Source organism: Stegastes partitus, unplaced genomic scaffold (assembly GCF_000690725.1).
Source record: "Stegastes partitus isolate 25-593 unplaced genomic scaffold, Stegastes_partitus-1.0.2 Scaffold2127, whole genome shotgun sequence".
In the NCBI taxonomy this organism is placed as follows: Eukaryota; Metazoa; Chordata; class Actinopteri; family Pomacentridae; genus Stegastes; species Stegastes partitus.
This window is the reverse complement of record NW_007579858.1, coordinates 53994-75435: the sequence shown is the minus strand read 5'-3', so window position 1 is coordinate 75435 and position 21442 is coordinate 53994. Positions and strand designations below refer to the sequence as shown.

Sequence of the window (21442 nt, the reverse complement as noted above, 5' to 3'; positions counted from 1 at the left end):
GAACAAAGGAAAGTACACTGATGACACATGTCCAGATGATAACACCTTCTAGTTGACACTTCAGAGAGATGTCAGCTGTGGCAGAGCTGAACACGCTGAGCCACTTCTAGATGTAAAATGACAATGTGGCCTGCTATGATTGTCTTGGTTTGATTTGAAGTATGTTTGGAAACGTCCTCACTGTCAGCAGACACCTTTTTTTTTTTTTTTTTTACTTAGATGTGAACGAGTTTAACTTTAAAATCTGGAAGGAAACAAATAAATGTCAAAGCCTGCAAGATGGATCATAAATCTGTTAAGTGAAAGAAGGAAAACCCTTCCTGGAAACAGCACAACCCTGGCTGGAAATAGAGGGAACTCAGGAATGTTTTTGTCCATTATAACACCGTTATAATACCATGAATCAGAAAGAAAGAAAGAAACTAAATTTCTTTGAATATTATTAAAATCTGGAATCAATACGTACAACATTTTTCCACTTGTACACAGGTTTTACCAATAAAATATATTTTCACTTTACATACAGAAGCACTACATTTTTTAATTGGTTTCCACATTTGTCACTAATCTAAAGTGTGTAAACAGCCTGCACTTCAGCCAAAAAGTCCCCTGAATTTTTGTCACGTGACTCTTGGTTGCAGCTGATTTACTGATGACTTCACAGTTGAAAAGAGGAGCCCAACCTTTTTTTGTCTTTTACAGAATCTAGTTAGTGCATGCAGTTTATTTTTGCCAATTTTAAAATAAGATATATAGAATAAAATGAGTTTGATGAAATATCACAGTTTTAAGGTTAGATATAGTTGTTTTCCCCCATGGAATAGCAAGTCACATGTGATTAGTTAAAACTGACAATGATAAATGGTTATGATGATTAAAAAAAACATGCAATAACCTTTCAAACCATCTGCTATGGTTTGGTTTGCAGAGAGTTAAATAGCAATAAATACAAATGGGAACCCATTAGTTTTGCAAGTATGGGGTACACATGAAGCTGGCTTGCTGTCACACTTTTATTCTCATACAGTGTAAACCACTGAAATCTAAAAGTAAATGATGGGCTCTGCTCATGTTTGTCTTTGTAGAAGTTGTGTCTGAAGAATTTAACCCACCAGCCCTAAACCACCTCTAAAACCACAGCTTTATATGAGCTTTTAAAAAGCCTGGAGGCTGCTAACAGTGACATTATAGTTCATGTATGTGTAGGTTATGTATAACTTGGATGCCCAAAAAGACACCACATAAAACAACCTTAAATAAAGTACCTCCAACCTTGACAACTGAGTGAACCCACGTCTGCTAATCGCTCAATCAACAGAGCATCATTAAATATTCCATTTGACTGATTCATATGTTGTCACATTTATTTATGGCTCAGTAATGACCAGTAAAGGACTTGAAAGGCAACAATGCAAAGGCGGCAGTTGATCTGAATATAGAACGCTGTGCTTCTCCTTAGCAGGTTTGACTTATTGTGGTTATGTTAGGTGTTTCTATTATTTTGTCCCTCTGTACTGCATATTTAGGATCATGAGTTGCATTGAGAAATGATTTTGCTCTCTGTTGGGATGATGGACAGACATTAAAGGTCAGCAGTTTTGACCAGCATTTACCCACAGCTTACATCTTACTCCACTCAAACCCTGATAAAGCTTCACCATACGCATATTCCAGTCAGTGCTGCTCTCACCCACACTCCCACTTAAACCAGCAGACACAGCGTCGTACGAAAGATAGTGGATTTTATTTGTTCTTCTTTATTCGTTACAGTGGAGACACAGACACAGTCACAACAACAGGAGAGAAACAGCAGCGAGAAGGAGGAAGAAGGGTCAAAAACAAAGATGTTTTTATTTCCTCTTTCCTGCCTCCCACTCGCCATCTTTCGCCATCTCTTTCTCTATTTACAGGATTTCAAATTTTTAAATAAAAAAATCATGCTTCTCTCCTTTCACTGCAACTTTTCCGTTCAGACCTGTGTACAGGAGAGTGGGAGAGTGATTAAAAAGGGCGGGGCAGGTAAACTATTATAGTACAGTACTCCCACTCTTTTACTGTGCACTCCTCTCCAATACAAGCAAAGTGTGAGATCCATAAAACACTCTGTGTCAGGTTGAGACTAACAGACCGCCGGGGTCAGACTGCTCACTTGTTTCAAGCGAGTTACTGTGCATGCACCACAGCACCCAAGAAACGTTTTGACCTGTATACGATGGACTGCATATGCATGCACACTGTACGTAGGTATGATGCATGCACTGTTGGCCTCAACACAAGAAGGACAGAATGAGTGATGGGGAAAAGGAGGAGGGACAAGAGGCAGGGACAGAGATAGAGAGAGTGTTTCAGTGTCACAAGATTATTTTTTATTGAAAATAATCCCATGTTCCCCTGTTGGTACTCACACACAAACACCCCCACAGCCTTCCGTCCGCTTACGGAGTATCTCGATAAAGGAGACAAGTCTTTTTGTGTGGAACTGGCAAGTGGAAAGAGCGGGCCTGGACGCGAGTGTGTGCAAGGAAGCCATGGCGTTGTAGGATAGGGAGTGAGTAGATGGTTTGATGAGGATTGGTTTCAACGGTGGTGGAGATCTTGAGAGAGAAGGATTTACTCCTCCTTTTCCTCTCCGTGTGTGATGACGTAGCAGATGTTCTTGTAGTCCACATTGCCAGCCACATCAGGGGGGAAGGCAGCCCACAGGTTGGTCATCTGCAGAGGAGGGATTAAAAGGAAAGTCTTAGAAACCCTGAACAGAGGAGGGTATAATCGCAGAATGAGACAAAGACCAGTCAGCTCACCTCCTCAGCGGTGAACCTGTCGCACTGGGTGGTCAGGAGCTCCTCAAGGCTGGAAAAGTAAACAAGAATGATTAAATATTATGCCACAAAGAGTTCAAAGTGCTCGACAATAAGGTAAAGGTTAAAGCCCTTACAATTCCTTCTTGATGGCGCCAGTGCCCTCGGGGTCCAGGACCTTGAAAGCGCTCACGATGACGTCCTCGGGATCAGCACCTACAAGCACAAGAAGGTCAATTAGTCTTGATCCAGAAAGAATCAAGAATTATATTAGGATGAATGAATGATATGAAGTGACCCAAAAGGGAGGGCTGACTAGTCTAAGTCCAGGTGTCAACGCACCCTTCAGCTTCTCGCCGAACATGGTCAGGAAGACGGTGAAGTTGATGGGGCCGCTGGCTTCCTTCACCATGGCCTCCAGCTCCTCATTCTTCACATTCAGTTGACCCATGGTGGCCAGCACGTCCCTGAGGTCGTCCTTGCTGATGATGCCATCTCTGTTCTGGTCGATGATTGTGAAAGCCTGCCGGAGACACAAAGGAGCGATTAATCAAAGAACACAAAACCTAAGTCGTGCCGTCGGTGAATGTGGTCGAGGCGGATGACATTCAAAAGACCTTCCTCCAACGAAAATACAGTTACTGGAAACTGTGAAAACTGAGATTCTCACATGTCTCACAAGTCTTAATCATAAGACTTGCTAATCATAATCATTTGCGTGAGATGACCTGCCAACGTATACGTGTAAATGTGGGGCTGTTATCCGCTACTCCTTCCACATAGCAGGGCGTAGCAACCAATGAAACCAAAGATGGCATTGGGAACCTTTTGGGACTTGGCAGCTGGTCGGCCACTTGTCTTTCTAAGGTGTTAAAATGGTTTCGGAATGTGAGACAAGCCCCTTGCGACATTTAAGGAGAAGGTATTGATTACAGCTGTCATCCTTTTGCCTTGTGACTAAATCTTCTGACCCTGTCGCCAATGTTCTTTCACCTTCTGAGGTCTATAAAGGGTCAGATGAGCTACTGTAGCCATTGTGTTCTCTTTCATTTATACCTGGATACTCGACTAAATCCCACAAATGAATCCTGATTTTATTATTTAGCAATCGCAACAATAATTCCCTTGTTAAGCAAAGCACGATGACTTTAAATGTTGGGGGGAAAAAATGTTTTGGGGGAAGGAAATAAACATTTTTGTTGCACTTATTCCTCCCTAAATGTAAACCGATCTGTAGGATCTCGAATGTTTTCTTGTTCTTGCTGCTTTGAGCCCCTCTTTCCTGCTTTCATTAATATTACCGTCCACCAGCTGTTGGGCTGCATTCCAGTGGAGTCACAGAGCCGAATTACTGAGCTAGCACAGGGGAGAGGTAGCTGCTGTCATCAGAAAAGCTCAGATTTACCGTCCTGTCATGCTGATGGCGACATTTCTTGCCGTCACGCAGCTAAACTGATCGGAAGCTTTCTCGCGTTACCTCCGAGGTCAAACTACGCGTGGAGTCATCAGTTACACGAGCACCACAAAGGACCTCAGATCTTACAACTAGAAAACGTGAAGTGTCTGAGATGTGATGGAGAAAAATTTTACCTCCTTGTACTCCTGGATCTGGCTCTGCTCAAACATGGAGAACACATTGGAGGATCCACCCTCACCCTGCTGCTGCCTCCTCTTGGCCTTCTTGGGTGCCTGAGGAGATGATAAAAGGTAAAATACACTTCAAACACACAGCACATAGACCTCACATAAACTCACAGATTCTGGATATATCTGGTCAGAAAAGGATCTAAATTTAATGGATACAGCTCTATTGTTCTTCAGACTCTCCTGAAACATACAGGTGAGCAGGTCTATGTGGTGGCTTGTGCCAATCTTCCAATCGAACCCCACTTTAGAGTGAAGAGCTCCATTTTTTTTCCCTTAAAAAATAAAATAAAATACTGTCCATCTTTAAACTATCATTCAATTCAGAACACTACATAAAAGCTTTGATTAATTTAATTAGGAGGCATTTATCCCCCAAAATATTGTATTTTGCTATCACACCATTATAAGGTTTGTGTGTTAGCCAAACTTTAGTTCAAGCCAGCAGATAAAAGTTAAAACTGGGTCCAAATCCAGAGTTGGGAGGCTTGATTTAAGAGACTCCCGCAATTTTCACTTCATGGGATGCTGGTAATCCAGATAGCAAATGTATCAGTGATGCGCTCATCTCATCAGAGAAGATCCTAGAGACTGTTCTTCCACACTCACCATCTCTCAAGTTTGTGGGGTTGTTGGTGGTCAAGAAGAGAAGCCTACGCCAAGCCGATGTGACTGACATGTAAGCATTGAATCCTTGGGGCCTTATATACTAGCCCGCGGGGGGCTAACTTTAGCCGCACCATCAGGTTTGGCAGGAAAACAGAGCTGAGGGAAAGTAAGAGAAAGAGGGAGGAGCGAGGAGGTGACAGAGCGGATCGGTTTACTGATGCTCCAAAATAGGCCGCAAGAGTCTTGGAATGAGGTGAATTCAATGCCAACACATAGGAATGACTTTGGTGGAATCTGTGGACTAATATGGCCAAATGGACAAACAGGACACGAAGAGGGATAAACTGAACTGTCCTCATTCCCTGTTTTCTTCTTGACATACTGAGAGTCTTTGTTGTGTCTATTTTTGATACCTTTATATCCACATGGAGAGAACAAAACACAACCTGTGATTATAATACACACACACACACACACACACACACACACAGATGGGAAGCTTGTCCTGCCGTCGACCTGGACACTGCTTTCTATTAATTAACACCCCGAGCGGCCCGATGTGCCAGCAGATAGCATATCGTGAAGTCATCACCTGTCTAAATGATACGTTTCGTACTACTACCGGATCAGTAGTAGCCATCAGGGTTTATAAACAGTCATGAAAGTTGTTGGCTGATGGATACTGGTCCGGATCCAGTAATGACACTCGACTACTAGGCGTCTAGAAACAGTGACAACGCATCAATGAGAAATGCAAACAGACTTTTAATACTTAGAGTAGGAAGTGCTGTGTGGAAATACTGTGTGTTCGAGTCACAAATTGGGATCTGAAAAAGAAAAACATGACAGATTAGACACCATATGAAGCTGTTTACATGCATGACATTAAACTTAATAAAGATTCTATTCAGTGCTGTGATCACAGGGTCTTCCTCTGTGATCGTTGCTCACATCCGTGATGGAAAACAGCAAATGACGATTAGACTAAATGTGCAGTTTTCCCACCATGGTTGCACTAATTTAGGTTCCTCCTGGACGCTCCCAGTATAGTTTCTTTAGAACAGGAGGACAGTGACCCACCCACTAAACACCATATATGAGCTCCATAGGCTGCCATCAATCACACCACTGTACAGCTGAGCTATGTATTGGGATCCAGCACCAGCGAGAACCGATACCGCGTCTGTGCTCGCTTGTTGGCCCACTGGTATTTCAAGCAGCAAAATATGACCTAAATTCTCTAAAAGGAGCAACATTGCTGACTATTTAAAATGTATGTACATGTATTTTCCTAATTGATTTTAATTGACCTGAGATTTGTTTGCTGATGAGTGAAACCAGAGAGAATAATTTGCAGCGAAGGAAACAAAAGTTGATTCAGCGTAAAGACGGTGGCGAGGCACTGCTTCAAGCTGTGGGCTTGAAGGTGAAAAGAGAGAGAGAGGCAGACAGAGGGAGAAGGACCAGTCAAAGACCATAAAAACAAGACAGCTGTACAGACGGAAATAGCTCTGCTGCCCCCCACCGTTCTCTTTATCAGCCATTTTGACTCTCTTCTAAAATTCAACAGACTTTGCCCTTCTTGGCCTGCTTGCCTCCAGACAACTGCCCTGTCCTTTTTTTACCCCGTGCATTTGTCTGACTTGAAGTCAAGGACGCTTCTGATTTTATTTCACTGGTTTATAGACAAGTCATCAATAATATTTGATTAGTGGATAACAGGGCGTTGTATCAGAAATCAGTGGGTTTAATGTCATAAAAACTTGTATTTAAAGGACATTTCTGGTCACAGAAGCTTTCTGATGATGTCTTACACTCTATTTAATTATTCTGATCAGATGGGACCTGATTTAAAATCAATATGTAGCTAATTTTAGCAGAGGTTCTGCACAGTGTTTTGTTTTGGCTTTTCTGTGAAAATGATCAGTTCTAATTGGCTGGCAGGTGTTGAAACAGACAGTGCAGCAGGAAAGATTTGTTTGTTTGCACTTTTATATTAAGGAGGCCTTAATATAACATAAAACCTTCTAATTTTATGTCCCTATTTCTTTTTGCTTTCCATTTCTGCCACCATTGGAGTGCAAAATGTGTTTGAGCGTTATTAAGATCAGGTTAAATCCTGACTTTAGTTATCCTGATGCCATATTTACTCCAGTTATAGCGGATGAACTAGCTGGAGCAGACAAACATAAACACACAGGAGTCACTTCTGCAGCTGCTGTCTATTGTGTGCAAAGTGTCACATTAGGAAATGACGTCACTTTTATGAGGACCAACAAGCAGTGGAGCAGTTCATAGATCATTTATTGATAAATCTATGGCACAATAAGTAAAAAAAACAAACAAACAAAACACCAGTATGCTCTTGAATAAAAAATATATCTACACAATAATTGCTCTAACTTATATCTACAAACAGCTTGGTGATGCAAACATGGTTATTTAAATTAAGACTGAGAAACTGAGTAAACGTCACTTTTTTTTTCTTTTTTCTTTTATCCAAAATCTATTAAATTTCCTTCTTGAGCAACTTCACCATCATTTCCTCTCCTTGACCAACCAGCGATCAGTTCCTTTACTTCCTTTCCAAAGTCCTCATGCAGTTTGCTAAATTCCTCCTTGGTGCTGAAACACATTGCTGACCACTCCCCCATGGACCGGGCAGGAGCAGGAGCGTTAATGGGCACCACATTAGCGCTCCTCTTGGGCCACAGTTTGGGGGATTTCTTACTGGCTGATCTGGGTGAAACATTTGGAGCTTGAAGCAGAGGACTGGAGCCCAGACCGGGTCCTGCTGCCACCGCCGGCGATGGATACGAAGACAGAGTTGCAGCTTGTGTGTTCATAAAGGGTGCCGGATATTCTACTTGCGCTGTGCTGAAATTGGGCATGGTGAAAGTCTTGCGTGGTTCCCTGGCGGATGCGCCTAAAGCATCTGAGGAGAGAGGAAGAAGAAAATACACATAAACAAACAGCTGGAGTTACATTAACAGAGAGAATAAAGCTGCTTACAGTGCATTTGTTTTGGCAGACGTTTTAAAAGTTGCTTATTTATTATGTTTACATAAATTTCCATGCGTCCCCTTTCGTCCTGTGACTTAGAATTTGTTCCCTCTTCATGGAGGATCTTCTGATCAAGTAAAAGTATCTTAAAGAGAAGAAAGGAGGCGTCTGGAGGAGCTCAGAATGAAGAAACACAGATCATATTTCTCACGTGTTCTATTCTGGTTAAAGCTAAGAAGAAATATGAGAAAAGAAATCAAAAAGACACAATGGCGCAATGAAAAGCACCAACTGCCTGGCTCACTGTGATAAGACGTCCGATCAAATCAACATTCCCATAATTAATGGCTGACCAATTACAGCCAACCTGGTCGTATAGCACCGTCTTACAATTAAACAACTCAAACATATCAGTATTTAGATATTTTACTCCTGATGAAAACCACTGTTTCTACTGTTTAACCACAAATCAGGTTAAATTCTTTTCCCAAAGTTCCCACATGGGGGCCAGATTTCTTCGTGGACTCTAATGAGACTCACTGTCACATATTAAACATGTTCAACCCAATGAATAACTTAATCATGTGTTCATTATGACAGTAAACAGTTTAACAATAGACGTCTAAAGCCCTGTATTACACATACATAACCCCTCAATAAAACCAATCTCTACTCAAAGACGTTCCTTCTTTTTAAACTAGAGAGGAAATGATTGCATTTTCTCAAGCTGGAGCTTGTGTTGTTGCTAAACTGGATTTTGTTCTGCAGCAGAAGAAAACAACACTTACACCTTCCAGCGTGCTGCAACTAGAGCAGAAGTTAGAGGTCCATTAATCCATTAGCTGACTGATTCAGCAGCTGTTTTTGATTTTTATGAGCAAAAATGTGTTTTTCTGGTTTAAATGCGGCGTCTAGCTATTCAAATGTGAGGATCTGAAGCTTTTCTTTGTCGAGCATGATGGTGAAATTGTGCCTTTGTGTTTTGACTAATCCTCAGACAAGAGAAGATGTCAAATTGAGGTAGCAGGAAATTACTATTCACTACTTTTAGACATGAAACCCCACGCTGTGCCCTCACACAGCTACAGCTTAATTAGCTCCTTTCTGATAAAGTCTAAAAATGTGACGCGTCTTCTCAAACTGGCAGACAGTTATTATGAGATGAGAACGTGTCTCTGCTCTGTACCACAGTGTACATGGTATCTAGAGGCTGTGAACACTGATGCAACGCCTCTCACAGCTGCTCTCCAGAACAAAGGTCGCTCTCTTCCCTCCACACAGATAAATAATCCGCTGCCTTTCTATCTCTCACCTTTGTACTTGTTCTCCATGTCCATCACCAGCAGGGACAGGTAGCTGTGGTTGGCCGACAGCAGGGCTTTGATCCAGCTCTCCTGACTGGCCTGGTCCTCCGCCGCAAACTTGTACGTCCGCAGGCCCGGCTCGCTCCACACCAGCGAGAAGGCGAACTGCTCCTCGGACTCGCACAGCTGGACGGTGCAGCCCTCCAGAACAATCACTCCAATCGGGTCCCGGTCAGTGTGCCGGTCCTTGTAGAAGAGGAGGTTCCCTTTCAGCACGAACCAGCGCTTCTGATACGACGTCTTTATCTCACCCTGTGCGACAGTTGAGCTCTTTGTGGTTTACTGAGTCATTTAGAAATGTGCTCAAATTGTTACACAACGGCTTCGAGGAAACAAGCAGCGAAGCAGGAGGTTAAATGTCAAACAGAGCAGCAAAGAACGAAGCAGATTTTATTTTATATTCATTTGGGAATCTTTGGATTTGTTGGGTTTTAACCTAAAATTTTAAACAAGTCAGATAATTTGTTTGAGAATGCATCAATGTAGGTTCTTGACCTAAACACTTAAGTTCATCAGGGTAATTTATATCATTTATAGCAGTGGTTCTCAAACTTTTTGAGCCACGACCCCCAAGATAACATAAGTTTGGTTTCATGACCCCCCAAGTAGAATTATTAATATATCATGAGTAATAACTTTGTTGTTCATCCATTAATACGTTAAAAATGAATGTGTTAATTCCACAGATTAATCTCTTTACATTCATTTTCTTTTGAATGAATGAATGAATGAACTGAATTTATTTCGAACAAATTAATGGAAAAATAAAAACAATTTTTTTTTTTTGAAAAGAGCAAAAAAATAATAATAATACCACATAATCAAATCACAATGTTAACAAGTCCGAAAAAGGAGTAGGAAGAAGTATACACCTTTAATTTTGACAGCCCAAATACACATTTATTTGATAAATGTATTTATTTTAAATTTCTTTTACAATGATCTGGCGACCCTCTGAAATTATCTTGGGACCCCTATGGGGGTCCTGACCCCTAGCTTGAGAACCACTGATCTATAGTATTGCATAGTCTTAGCCTTGATGTAGAAACTAGTTGGGTAATATTTACATAATCACTAATACATTCGTAAATGACTGTAAATGTGTAATAGTCTTACTTCTCTACAGGGCAGCACTTTGGCTCCATAGCTGCTATTTTAAATGTGGTGTATAAATAACTGTGACTTAACTCATGCTGACATATTACATTTTTGCATCTATTGTCTCCTTTTTTTTTTTAAACTTTCCATGTTGACTTCTGGATATCCTGCTTTTGTGTTGTCTGTCAAAGCATTTTGTAATCTCTTGCTTTTAAAGTTGCTACACAAATTAAAAGTATTATTACCACGATTATTGTTTATTTGTTTCATTGTGCTTTATTTTGTAATCAATTACAGATAATTCAGGCATCGAAGTATTTTATTTGATGTACTTTTATTTATCTGATTTTATTTAAATGTGATATGTCTTTATCATGTAAAGAACTTTGCAGCATTATTTTGAAAGGTTTTTATATGATCATTACTGAGACAATGTTTGAAACATCTGCGTAGGTTTCGTTTTTACATGAAGGGGAACACATCAAGCAGAAGTCTGGACATTATTTGAGCATCAAACGTTGAATTTTAGTGACATTTTATGCACCTATTTGTTCATTTTCTGCCTTCATATTTGTAGAAATGTCTTTTTTTATACTGAACAAAAAGCATTTTACTACATTCTATGTATTCTTTATAATATGGGGAAACAAGTATCTTTACAACTGAATGGACGTCACAAGACAACCAAGTACACACCATGTTGTAAATAATAACGGGCAGATGGAGTGTGGGGTTATAGATCAATGATGAGTTCATAAAGTTAATGAATGTTGTCTTTCTCTTCCTGAAGGACTCTGTGAAGCTTGTGGACATTTTAGCTTCCAGATCATCGTGTGGCAGACGACCTGTCACATCATGCTGTCTGAAGTTAATACTTAGACGACAAATGGTGGCATTGAGGACATTCAGGTGCCTGTTTATGGCTCTAACCGACACGCCAGCATCTGGGCGTCGGGTCACTTTAGATCTTTATCCTTTAAAGCCACATCTGGATTAACTCAGGAGTCGACAATTTAAATTTTCGGTGCACAACTGGCTAAATTTTATCTGTTTTTCTAACGATAAAAATTCAATATAATTATTCATTGAATGTTATTTGTTTATTTTTGCAGGACAGCGCACACTTCAAGTAATCACACCAGAGTTAGCCAGCAGTTAGTTTGCGTGTGTTGTTCCTGATGCAGGTACAAAAAAAAAGCAACAAATACACAACATAAAACAACACGAAACCTAAAAAGTCCATCAGTTTGAGATAATATGGAACAGAAATTAGGTTTTTAACTCTTTCTCTCAGTAGTCTCCTGAAATATACCTTTAAAATAAACCTTATATACAGATTTCAGGGTATCCTAAGACTGTGCAGCAAAATTGCAAGGATTGACCTGAACGACCTGTCAGCCCTAACCCTAACCCTATCAAATCAGAATTTTAAGCAAGGCCCGTTCAATCCTTACGGATCAGAACCACCCCTTGGCTTGTGAGTTCCTGCTGCTTCCATCAGGGTGCAGGTACAAACCCTAACAGACACAAGTGTTCTTCTGTCCCTGCTGCCATTGCTCTGCTGCACAAGCAGATCTACTTTCTGTTTTATTTATGCATCATAGTCTCTTTATTTATTGCTGTTTGTGTGCGACTGTTGCACGGATTCATTGTTTTATTGCTGGCTGCATCGCAAATTACCCCACAGGGACAATAAAGACTCCTAGAACCTTGAACCTTAAATATGGAAAGGGATAAAAACAAGTGTCGTCCTATAATGTATTCATATCCTTCCAGTAAAGAAAAGGCAAAATGCACAATAGTCACAGAAATAACTAGAAACTGAAAAAAGTAATAATAAATAAAAAATTACAAAATTATAATTTAGTGAAATAAGATGTTGCTTTTGAATTGTGATTGAAAAAAATAATTTAAAAAAAACTCCTGGACAAATTAGAGCACTTTGCTGATGAGCAGTGAAATCAAAATAGCTGTCAACAGGTATTTTGATTTCTTACTTTATTTTTTTTCAATATTTCTGTTGAACCACAATTCAAAAGCAATGTCATGATTTTCATTAAATTTTTATTTATTATTACTTTTGTCAGTTTCACCTTATTCCACTGACAGCTGTGTTTTTTTTCCTTCTTTAATGTGAGTATATGAACACATCTGACTGTAAATGAACTTAAAGGTGAACAGAGTTGGGTATGATCCGTGTGGAGCCTCTTACCTTCTTGTACAGGTAGCCTTCTTTGTCCACAGGTGAGCTGCAAGCTTCAAAGTAGGTGAGAATTTTCTCATCAATCTTCATTTCAACATCACAGGGTTCTCAAAGCACAACCTGGAACACAGCAGACCTCAGCCACGTTGTTGTTGTTGTTGTTGTGTTAATATTTACGGTGTTGTTGATACGATCTGGAGGCTGAAGAAGCTCGGACTGATCGGAAACCTTCACATACCGAACACTTGTAAAGCGCCAACTTTAAACCAGGAAGTAACTGTTGATCATATTCAGCTGGAAACGAGCCAAACTGCCGCCATTAATAACTCGCCAGCGGTCTTAACGTCAGTCTGAGCCGCTTTACGACAACAACAACAACAAAATGACTCAATGTCGAGTTTCACGAGTAAAAAAAAAAAAAGTTGAGAAATGACGATGTCGGGCGGTTCCTCTCGTCCACATGGTTCTTGTTTACTCACCTTTTCGTGGCGTGTGTGGCTGCTGGCAGCGTCCTCGGTGGGCGTGTGTGTGTGTGTGTGTGTGTGTGTGTGTCGCTGCTTCCTGGTGGAGAGCAGCAGCTCCACGTCAACACACACAACAAACAAAAGCCGACCGGGCCGACCTCCGTGGCTCCGGTCCAACTGATCGATCACAGTAATGCTCTAAATAATGATTATTAATGAGACTGATGATGTGGCTTCAGTTCCTGCTGCATTATTGTGTAATTATGTGTAATTACGTGGTTCTGTCTTTGCAGAAGTGTCCTGTTTAAAAAAATAAGAGTTTTGCAACGTCATCAGGTTTCAATGTTGTGGTTTAAAAAAAAAAAAGCAAGTACACTGCAAAAAAGTGTAATTAAAATAAAACAAAAAAATTAATTAAAAATGCTCAAAATGTCAGATTTCCCCCTTTTGTGTAATTACAGATAAGAACTTTTTTAATCACTTGGGAAAAAATAAATAAATAAAAATACTAATTGACATGTTAATTAATTTTTAAAGCCAAAAGTGTAAGTCAAGTCCCCCATTAATTTCTACTTTTTAATATATTTTTCTTTTTTTTGTTTTCTAATACTGATTGGTACCCGGACTACTTTTTCTATACAAAAGGGATTTTATTGTTAAATCACAAAACAGTTTTTTTTTTTATTTCTAACACTAATTCTCATATATTTATGGTATTTTATTTTTATTATTGCAATTCTTTGAGTGATAATCTGTCATTTAATGGTGGTTATTATTGTGTTCTTGTTGTATAAAATTAGTAAATGACTGAAAACAGCTAATACTGTGTTTAATGTACATATAATAACCACATACTAAAACAGCTTTTTCATTTACTATAAATTTGCTATATAAATTACAAAAAAAGCATTAATTATTTACAGTGTGGGGACACAGTGCATTTCAGCATTTCACATTCATTTATCTTCTTGTTCCATTTTTAGGCATAAATAATCATCAACCTCATCGCTATCAGATAAAAGTAGTGGAGAAGATACAATATTTTTCTATGAAATGTACTGAAGTAGAAGTAATATATATATATAATTTTAAAAAACTCTCGTAAAGTATTTCAAAACCGTGCCAAAGTGCAGTACTTGAATAAATCTACTATAATATTTAGCAGCCTTTGAATGAAGTGAACCAACCTGCTGAGGAACGGTTTGCTTGAAACATCACTCACGCAGCCATTTGGGATGATAATAAATTAATTTATTGCTTCAGCAACTCTGTTTTCAAATCACGATAAATATATTCAACAAACAAGCAAGTATTTAATCTGTCTGGAAAATCAAGCAATCAGGCAATTTCAATGACAATCATGCTGCTCAGGTTTTAAAAAGCGTCCGTTACCTTTGACTTATTTAACATGAAAGCGCGTTCTGTGTGTGATCAGAGAGGAGGAACTCTACATCACACAGCGTCACCCCAAACTATTCAGCCTGCGTCGTAGACATGAATTTGTGGAGACTAAAATCAATTCTAGCAGAGACGCCCGAATACAAATTTGTAAAGCAAATGCCATTTTCAAAAAGTTTCCTCTTCAAGCTCGACTAGCAAATACATTAGAAAGACCAATAATGTAGAAACAGGACAAAACGAGTGAAGATCAAATGCCGACGTGTCGACCAGCCATCGTCTGAACCACTCAGTCCTACCTGCCAGATGATTAGAAATGACCTCCTAGTAGTTTTTCTCATTTGCTGATTCAGCTATCTATTCATTTAAATTCCACAGTTGGCCAAATTGAGAAAATAATGCTGCAAAGACACCAATTAATATCCTCATAGTCTGTCTCTGTATGAGTGCATCTCCATCTTTAAGAAACAGCAGAATTATTAGGACTGTAGTCTCCAGGTTGATTGTTTGGTTCATATTCTCTCATCAGACCAAATTCTCATCACCTGTAAACAACCCCACGCCTTCACAGCTTTGAGTCGGTCCAACCTGACTGAGATTGCTGGGTTTAAATAATTCAACATTTACTGAACGTTTGCTCAGAGTTAGTTCCAAACCAACTGACATCGTGTCACAGAAGTCACCGGCTGCACTTTGTTCAAGTGGACGGCCAAAGAGAGTTCAGTCGTGACTCGATAATCTGAAAACCTTGCTATCCGACAGGTTTTTAGGAAAAAGGAACCAAACCCATTAAAAACAGCCTTAACGTACCGACAGCCTCGGATACCGACTCCAACATGACATTTTATGTCACAAATAAGGAGAACGGTGTATTATCTGACTGAACAATCCCACAGATTGGCTACGTTCACACTGCAGGACTTAATGCTCAATTTGGATTTTTTTGTGGAATCTGTTTTTGTGAGTTCGTTCACATTTCCAGTTAAATGCGACTTGTATGTGATCTGCTGTGTGAACTTCATACGACTCAAAAGTGTCCCGCATGCACAGAAGAAGACACGACGACGTCACACGCAGCGAGCGTGCTCAGTGGAAGTAAAGTGGCCCCCCCGACCGCGCCGAGTATTCGGACATTCATCATTAATTGGATCTGTGTTGTTCAGACTGTCATGAAAAGACCAGATACAGGACGCATAGGTGAAAAAAAAAAAAGGATTTGGGTCACTTCAGCCTAGTTGAGAAATCGATGCGTAGTGTTCTAACAACACACTAGTTATTATAACAACTATAAACAATAAACATTAATAACAAATGAGCCTTCAAGCATCAAGCCCTCCTTGTATCTCAACCTCTGTTTTGACAATCCGACAGCCTTGCTATCCGACATAAGAGAAGGTTTCACATTTAGGATCGGATTATCGAGTCACGACTGTGTATCTCCTGACAGCAGCTTGTATATCAGCTCAACATACAATCGACCAAGTTAATATAAAACAACAGGCTAAATTCTTAAATAGTTTTTCTGCTAGAATTCATTTCCATTTTAGAAATGACTTGAACATGGGGAGGTGCAGCCCATTCTTTGCTGACTCTGTTGTTATCATTCCGGTCTAAAATAATGAGGTCAAAACGATTATGCAAATACGAGCCGTTTATGCTGATTCATAATGGATTTAGGATAATAAGGCAAGCAGATAATGTGCACTCAGTGCATGCATTTAGTTCATCTAGAGATAAAAAGATGTTTTTCCCTGTGACCAGTCGATTGGTTGAGCTGTAGGCATTATTCTCTTTGGTTGACTACAGCCCTAGTAATCATCACACAACTGGCATCAAGTAAATCCTCATAACAATTCCACATGAGCTACAAGGGCCTTGTCACTTATTCTGTAGCTCACTATTCCTTAAACTAAGGGCACAGATGAAAAATCCCCCCTCGCTTTTTCTCCACAAAAGCAATTGTACTGAATCTATTGATTTAATGATGTAATCAGAATTGGTGCTCGCTCCATGTTTGCCGTATCTTCAAAGTCTCTCCGATGTGGATCCTCTGATGTCTTTTGAGATTCTCCCCTCGACTGAAGCTCTTCCCACACTGGTTGCAGTAGTACGGTTTCTCCCCTGTGTGGACCCTCTTGTGTTTTTTCAGGTCTCCTGCCTGACTGAATCGCCTCCCACACTGTACACAGCCGTACGGTTTCTCTCCTGTGTGACAACGCTGGTGGATTCTCAAGTTCCCGACCCGGCTGAATGTCTTTCCACACACAACACACAGGTGGAGGTCATCTCTCCTGAGGTGCTCCATCCTGATCTGTCTCCCATCCAAGGCAGCCCTGTTGGTTTTTGAAAATCCATGCCTCCTTTGCGAGGTGTGATTTGAATGGACGAAGACAAGTCCGCTGCTAACTTGCGGCCTCTGGGTCTCAGCAGAGGCGTGACGAGAAGAGTTGCAGCTTAAATCCACGCATCCGGCGTATTGTTCTTGAGTAGGTGGTTGCTCGGATGTTGTGCACTCTGTTGGGTCTGATTCTCTCTTGATGGCAGCCAGGTTTACTCCAAACAGGCTGCTGCTGGAGTAAGAGCTGCACACATTACTAGATGCAACTGAACCTGGATCCCTGTTTGCACTGTGTGATGTGTGGGCAGACGCTGCATCCTCGATAACATGCGTCACCTCCAATGGTTGTTTGCAATGTTCTGTTGATGTCTGTGCCAATTCAGCTTGTGACTGAGCATCACCATGGCTCTCCGGTTCTTTGGACTCCCGCTTCACATCAACTTTGTGTATTTTGATCACATTTTGCTCCATGACATCTGCTTTATGTCTCTGACTGAGGATCAAATCCTGCTCGTGATTCTCTGCGTCCTCTTTAACTTCAGGTAACGGCCCACTTGTAGGTAGAACAGCTGTGAAATTAGAACCAGAGGGAAAACTCATTGCAAATAAATCACTTCAACCTGAACGGAAACGTTACATTAACTGTAATGCCTCAAGATAATCACGCTTGTACCCACGAGTGCTTTCTCTGGGTATCCTGTCCTGAAGCTCCTGCAGTCTCCTCTTCAGACTCTCATTCTCTCTCTGCGTTCTGGCAGTTTTGGCCTGATACTCGGACACCGTCTCCTTCACCGCCTCCAGAACCTCCTGCACCGCCTCAGTCAGCAGTTTGGCCACACGGGCGTTCAAACGCTCAAGTTTAGACATCCTGAAATGAAAAACCACAAAGGGAAGAACAGAGTGAGGATGAGTGAGTGAATGAGACGATACGTAACCCTGTGACAAATGAGCAGTAATAAAGGCAGCTGTTATTAGATAGTAATGAATAGAAAATGTCTGATGCTGACATGGTTGTGTGATTAACAGACAGAACAGCAACTTGGGGCAAATAAAATTTAGCTGGTTACATATTAATTGGTACCAGATCCATAATAAATGATTCATTAGTAGTCAGCTATTAAATTAAGTGCCAACTAGTTTGATCATGAATTGATTTGGGTGATTTTTAAGCCCCCAGAAGTTGACATTTTCTGATTCCAGCTTCTTGATATTTAATATTTTCTGATATCTTCACTCCTTTATGATTTGAAACAGAACATTTAAGAACGTCATCTTTGGCTTCTTTCTAACTGCAGTGGGGTTGTGCATTAATTATTCTGACATATAGTTTAATTACAGTTAATATTATCGTGTTTACTTAACAATAAATACAAATACAGTCCAAACACGTGTGACACGACCACACTGAGCTGCTGTGTCAGTTCCCTCGCTCTGCGTGGTTAAGTGCTGCAGCTGTACCTGCTAGCTAGCCGCGAGCTTAGCTTCCTTCAACGTACACAGCTAACGTTAGCTACATTAGCTGCTAACTCCGGACGTTGTAATTTTCCATTTGAACGTCGCAGAGGTCCAACAAACGGCCGCGAGGTCCCTGTGTCAGGAAACGCTTTAGTTTTAAGGGTTTCTAAGCACTGTAACGGGTCAAAACTATTAGAAAAATATTAACAACATTACAACGCACAACTCTGAACGTAACAACACAGTCCACGACCTCCGGAAGTAGAAACTAAAGCAGGTCCACGTTGTGGCGGATTTCACAATAAAAGCTCGAGTTTACTGTTTTTTATCAGATTTAACTCTTCATTGTCTTGTGACATATTTAGTGAAACAACAAACTGATCAAAATGACTTCATGCTTTATTTAGAAACAAGTAACAACAAAAATTAGATAAAATAACAATGGGTCAGTAAAAAGGTCTAGGTCTCCAGTGTTATTCCTTAAGCTCCATTCAGACATGCTCTGCTTTCTAATAACCTGACAACATCTCAGGATGCCAGCTACATGTCTTAACAAGCACCCAGTAAAAGTCACAACTTCCTCTTACTAGGCCAAACCTAGTTACATCTCAAAAAATACTTTCAACACAACAAATGTGAACTGCATGTTGTCACGTTAACGGATAGACACACAAATGTCAAACTTTGAGTTGTGTGAGGCAATTTGGGAAAGATTTTTTACAGATTTCAGGGCCGATATCGGTTCAAAACACATCTAAGAGCAAAAGATACAGTTTGTATGCCAAAATCAACATTCTAATTCACTTTCCTCTACAATTTAAAATCTATTACAAATGGAAATGTTCTTTAAAAATAACAGCTTACTGTGATAAAAAAAAATACATGCACAACAGCTCAATTAACGAAACCCAAAAATAAAAAAATCCCCCACAACACATTCATAGAGCTGAAGTTGAGTTTATTGCATCCAACTGGTTTTTAGGAGTCTTTCCTCTGAGTTTATTAATATCTGCGTCAGACACATGAGCATCTCCAAAGTGAGGGAACAACAGTAACTTCATTAAACACTTATGATGATGTGATAAACTATCCCCAACATGGAGACAGGATCAATCACGATTTAACAGTAAGTAAATGTAAACTTTACAATGTGTTTCTCATTCACCCATTTATATATTCATACAACAGTTGTGACAGAGCTGCCATGTAAGGTGCTGCCTGACACTGGGAGCAACTTCGGGTTCAGTGTCTTGCCCAAGGACACTTCGACTGTGGAGGGGCGGGGGATCGAACCGCCAACCTCGCGACTGGAGGACAACCTGCTCCACCACCTGAGCCACAGCCGACACACTGTACACTTTTGTTCTTAACAGACAGGTGAGCTGTCACACAGAGTCACAGTTTATAGCTGCAGTTTAATTATTTGTTCTTCAGATTGAGTTCTGAGCAACATCACAGTTATCAGGACGTCTTAATTGTACTGTTGATAAAGTAGTAGTCTCATTATCATCACAGGTAGAAAGGTTTCAGTCATTGGGGAAATCATAAATAAACAATTAGTTATTTGATGATCCAGCTAATGTAACTAACAGTTTGTCAAGTCAAGTTGGATAATTTTGTGGTATTCACGTGCACAAGTGCATACAAGGCATTACAACAGTCTGGTGGCTTACATAAACACATGAAGTATGTATGCATAGAAACCACCGTCCAACCATTGTCTGCAATCCAACCTACAAGAGAACACATGGTTTCTTGGTGATTCGTGAATGGCTGAGGAAGGCAAGCACGGCCTCATCAAACACCTCATCCAGTCCCTCCTGGTTGATTGAAGCACACTCAAGATATTTAACAGCCTTGATTTGATTTGCCATTTCAGTTCCCTCCTGCAGGGTGACCGTGCTCTGATGCTGCTGCTTCAGTGTCTCCAGGACCTCCTGATTATCTCGCAGGTCACTCTTGGTTCCCACAAGGAGCAAAGGCACATCAGGGCAGTTGTGTTTGACTTCTGGGTACCATTTTTGCTTCACATTCTCGTAGGATGTCGGGTTGGCAATGGAGAAGCAGATGACGATGGTATCCACGTGGTTGTAGGAGAGCTGGCGAAAGCGAAGGTAGTCCTCCCTGCCAGCGGTGTCTGCAATAGTGAGGCAGACCTGCTGGCTGCCGACACTGACCTGTGTGCTGTGTGTATCATAGAAACATGGAGTGTAGACTCCTGGAAAGGATTTGTTGATGTAGGTGTGGAGTAGGTAGGACTTTCCTACTCCATTGTCTCCAACAATCACACACTTGACACTCTGCATTATGACAAGGAATTCTGAAACACAACCACAATATTTCAATGGGTTTTGTTCTTTCCTTTCTATTAAATGCTTTAACACCTGTCCTGACATCACAAGATGTTATAGAATATTGATTATATCGATGCTAATTTGTACTTTTTTAAAAACTTTTTTTAGTGATTTGTATGGTTACATTTGAATCAGCTTCTGTTGTTGTAAATGTGTGCTATAAATAAATAAAGGTAACTGATTTATTTTGTAGTGTCCATTTACTGTAGCAGTGAACCTGGGTTTGGTTTTTTTGGTATCACAGGCTTAAACTGAAATCCTGACTTAATTATTTAAAGTTAGGCTTAAAGCAATTCTTCAGTCGCATTTGCATTTTTAAAAAATCTCACAGTTACGACACAGTAAGTCATAATTACAAGAAAACATCTCATAATTATGATATGTGGATCTTTTTCTTGAATAAACCCCCATTTATATTGACATTCCAGCTCATATTCATGACATTAAATAAAGTAGCACCATTATTCCTGTTGTCTCAAGAGTAGCATTGATTGATATCACCCGTTACTTTTCTCCAACGTTATCTTCAAAATGTGTACTTTTGACCTGTGATGATAACAGACATGATATCAATAAACAGAATAAATGGAAAAATCAGACTCACCTCTCAAATCTGTTGTAGTTTCAGTGGTTAAATGTCTTGTATCCTGTATCTTACTTGCCTGAGGAAAAATGTAAAGAATGTGCGAAGCAGGAAGTCACATTTCGTCATTT

General features: G+C 40.2%; 4 protein-coding genes across 6 annotated transcripts; all 4 read right to left on the bottom strand.

Moving 5' to 3' along the window:
• Nucleotides 1-2343: 2343 nt before the first annotated feature.
• mylpfb (myosin light chain, phosphorylatable, fast skeletal muscle b) lies at nt 2344-5156 on the bottom strand. The gene is made up of 6 exons (XM_008304074.1): nt 5052-5156; nt 4389-4487; nt 3141-3321; nt 2936-3014; nt 2802-2850; nt 2344-2712 (listed from the first exon to the last, which is right to left on the bottom strand). The coding sequence occupies exons 1-6, from the start codon at nt 5052-5054 to the stop codon at nt 2611-2613; spliced, it is 513 nt and encodes a 170-aa protein (XP_008302296.1). The 5' UTR covers nt 5055-5156; the 3' UTR covers nt 2344-2610.
• Nucleotides 5157-7336: 2180 nt separating this feature from the next.
• Nucleotides 7337-13271, bottom strand: LOC103374049 (sesquipedalian-1-like). 3 transcript variants are annotated; one of them, XM_008304072.1, is made up of 4 exons: nt 13199-13271; nt 12729-12839; nt 9367-9670; nt 7337-7986 (listed from the first exon to the last, which is right to left on the bottom strand). In XM_008304072.1, exons 2-4 carry the CDS (start codon nt 12807-12809, stop codon nt 7547-7549), a joined length of 825 nt encoding a protein of 274 aa, XP_008302294.1. In that variant the 5' UTR covers nt 12810-12839; nt 13199-13271; the 3' UTR covers nt 7337-7546. The 3 variants fall into 3 exon arrangements, with proteins under 3 accessions (XP_008302294.1, XP_008302295.1, XP_008302293.1); XM_008304073.1 differs by lacking the exon at nt 13199-13271 and adding an exon at nt 12958-13163; XM_008304071.1 differs by lacking the exon at nt 13199-13271 and having other exon boundaries at nt 12729-13163.
• Nucleotides 13272-15949: 2678 nt separating this feature from the next.
• Nucleotides 15950-19597, bottom strand: LOC103374048 (zinc finger protein 260-like). The gene is made up of 3 exons (XM_008304069.1): nt 18378-19597; nt 17597-17787; nt 15950-17488 (listed from the first exon to the last, which is right to left on the bottom strand). The coding sequence occupies exons 2-3, from the start codon at nt 17784-17786 to the stop codon at nt 16572-16574; spliced, it is 1107 nt and encodes a 368-aa protein (XP_008302291.1). The 5' UTR covers nt 17787; nt 18378-19597; the 3' UTR covers nt 15950-16571.
• A 111-nt stretch (nt 19598-19708) lies between these two features.
• Nucleotides 19709-21415, bottom strand: LOC103374047 (ras-related C3 botulinum toxin substrate 2-like). Its single transcript, XM_008304068.1, has 2 exons — nt 21333-21415; nt 19709-20694 (listed from the first exon to the last, which is right to left on the bottom strand). The coding sequence occupies exon 2, from the start codon at nt 20678-20680 to the stop codon at nt 20108-20110; it is 573 nt and encodes a 190-aa protein (XP_008302290.1). The 5' UTR covers nt 20681-20694; nt 21333-21415; the 3' UTR covers nt 19709-20107.
• Between the last annotated feature and the right edge of the window lie 27 nt (nt 21416-21442).

Excerpts from the sequence above, each read along its gene's own strand:
- mylpfb (XM_008304074.1), bottom strand. Across the intron at positions 3,322-4,388 it reads AGATCCAGGAGTACAAGGAG|GCTTTCACAATCATCGACCA; the intron begins GTAAAATTTTTC and ends TGTCTCCGGCAG. Across the intron at positions 3,015-3,140 it reads GTTCGGCGAGAAGCTGAAGG|GTGCTGATCCCGAGGACGTC; the intron begins GTGCGTTGACAC and ends TTGTGCTTGTAG.
- LOC103374049 (XM_008304072.1), bottom strand. The coding sequence starts at position 12,809 with ATGAAGATTGATGAGAAAATTCTCACCTACTTTGAAGCTTGCAGCTCA. Across the intron at positions 9,671-12,728 it reads AAGGCTACCTGTACAAGAAG|GGTGAGATAAAGACGTCGTA; the intron begins GTAAGAGGCTCC and ends ACTGTCGCACAG. Across the intron at positions 7,987-9,366 it reads CATGGAGAACAAGTACAAAG|ATGCTTTAGGCGCATCCGCC; the intron begins GTGAGAGATAGA and ends CTCTCTCCTCAG.
- LOC103374048 (XM_008304069.1), bottom strand. The coding sequence starts at position 17,786 with ATGTCTAAACTTGAGCGTTTGAACGCCCGTGTGGCCAAACTGCTGACT. Across the intron at positions 17,489-17,596 it reads GATACCCAGAGAAAGCACTC|CTGTTCTACCTACAAGTGGG; the intron begins GTGGGTACAAGC and ends CTAATTTCACAG.
- LOC103374047 (XM_008304068.1), bottom strand. The coding sequence starts at position 20,680 with ATGCAGAGTGTCAAGTGTGTGATTGTTGGAGACAATGGAGTAGGAAAG.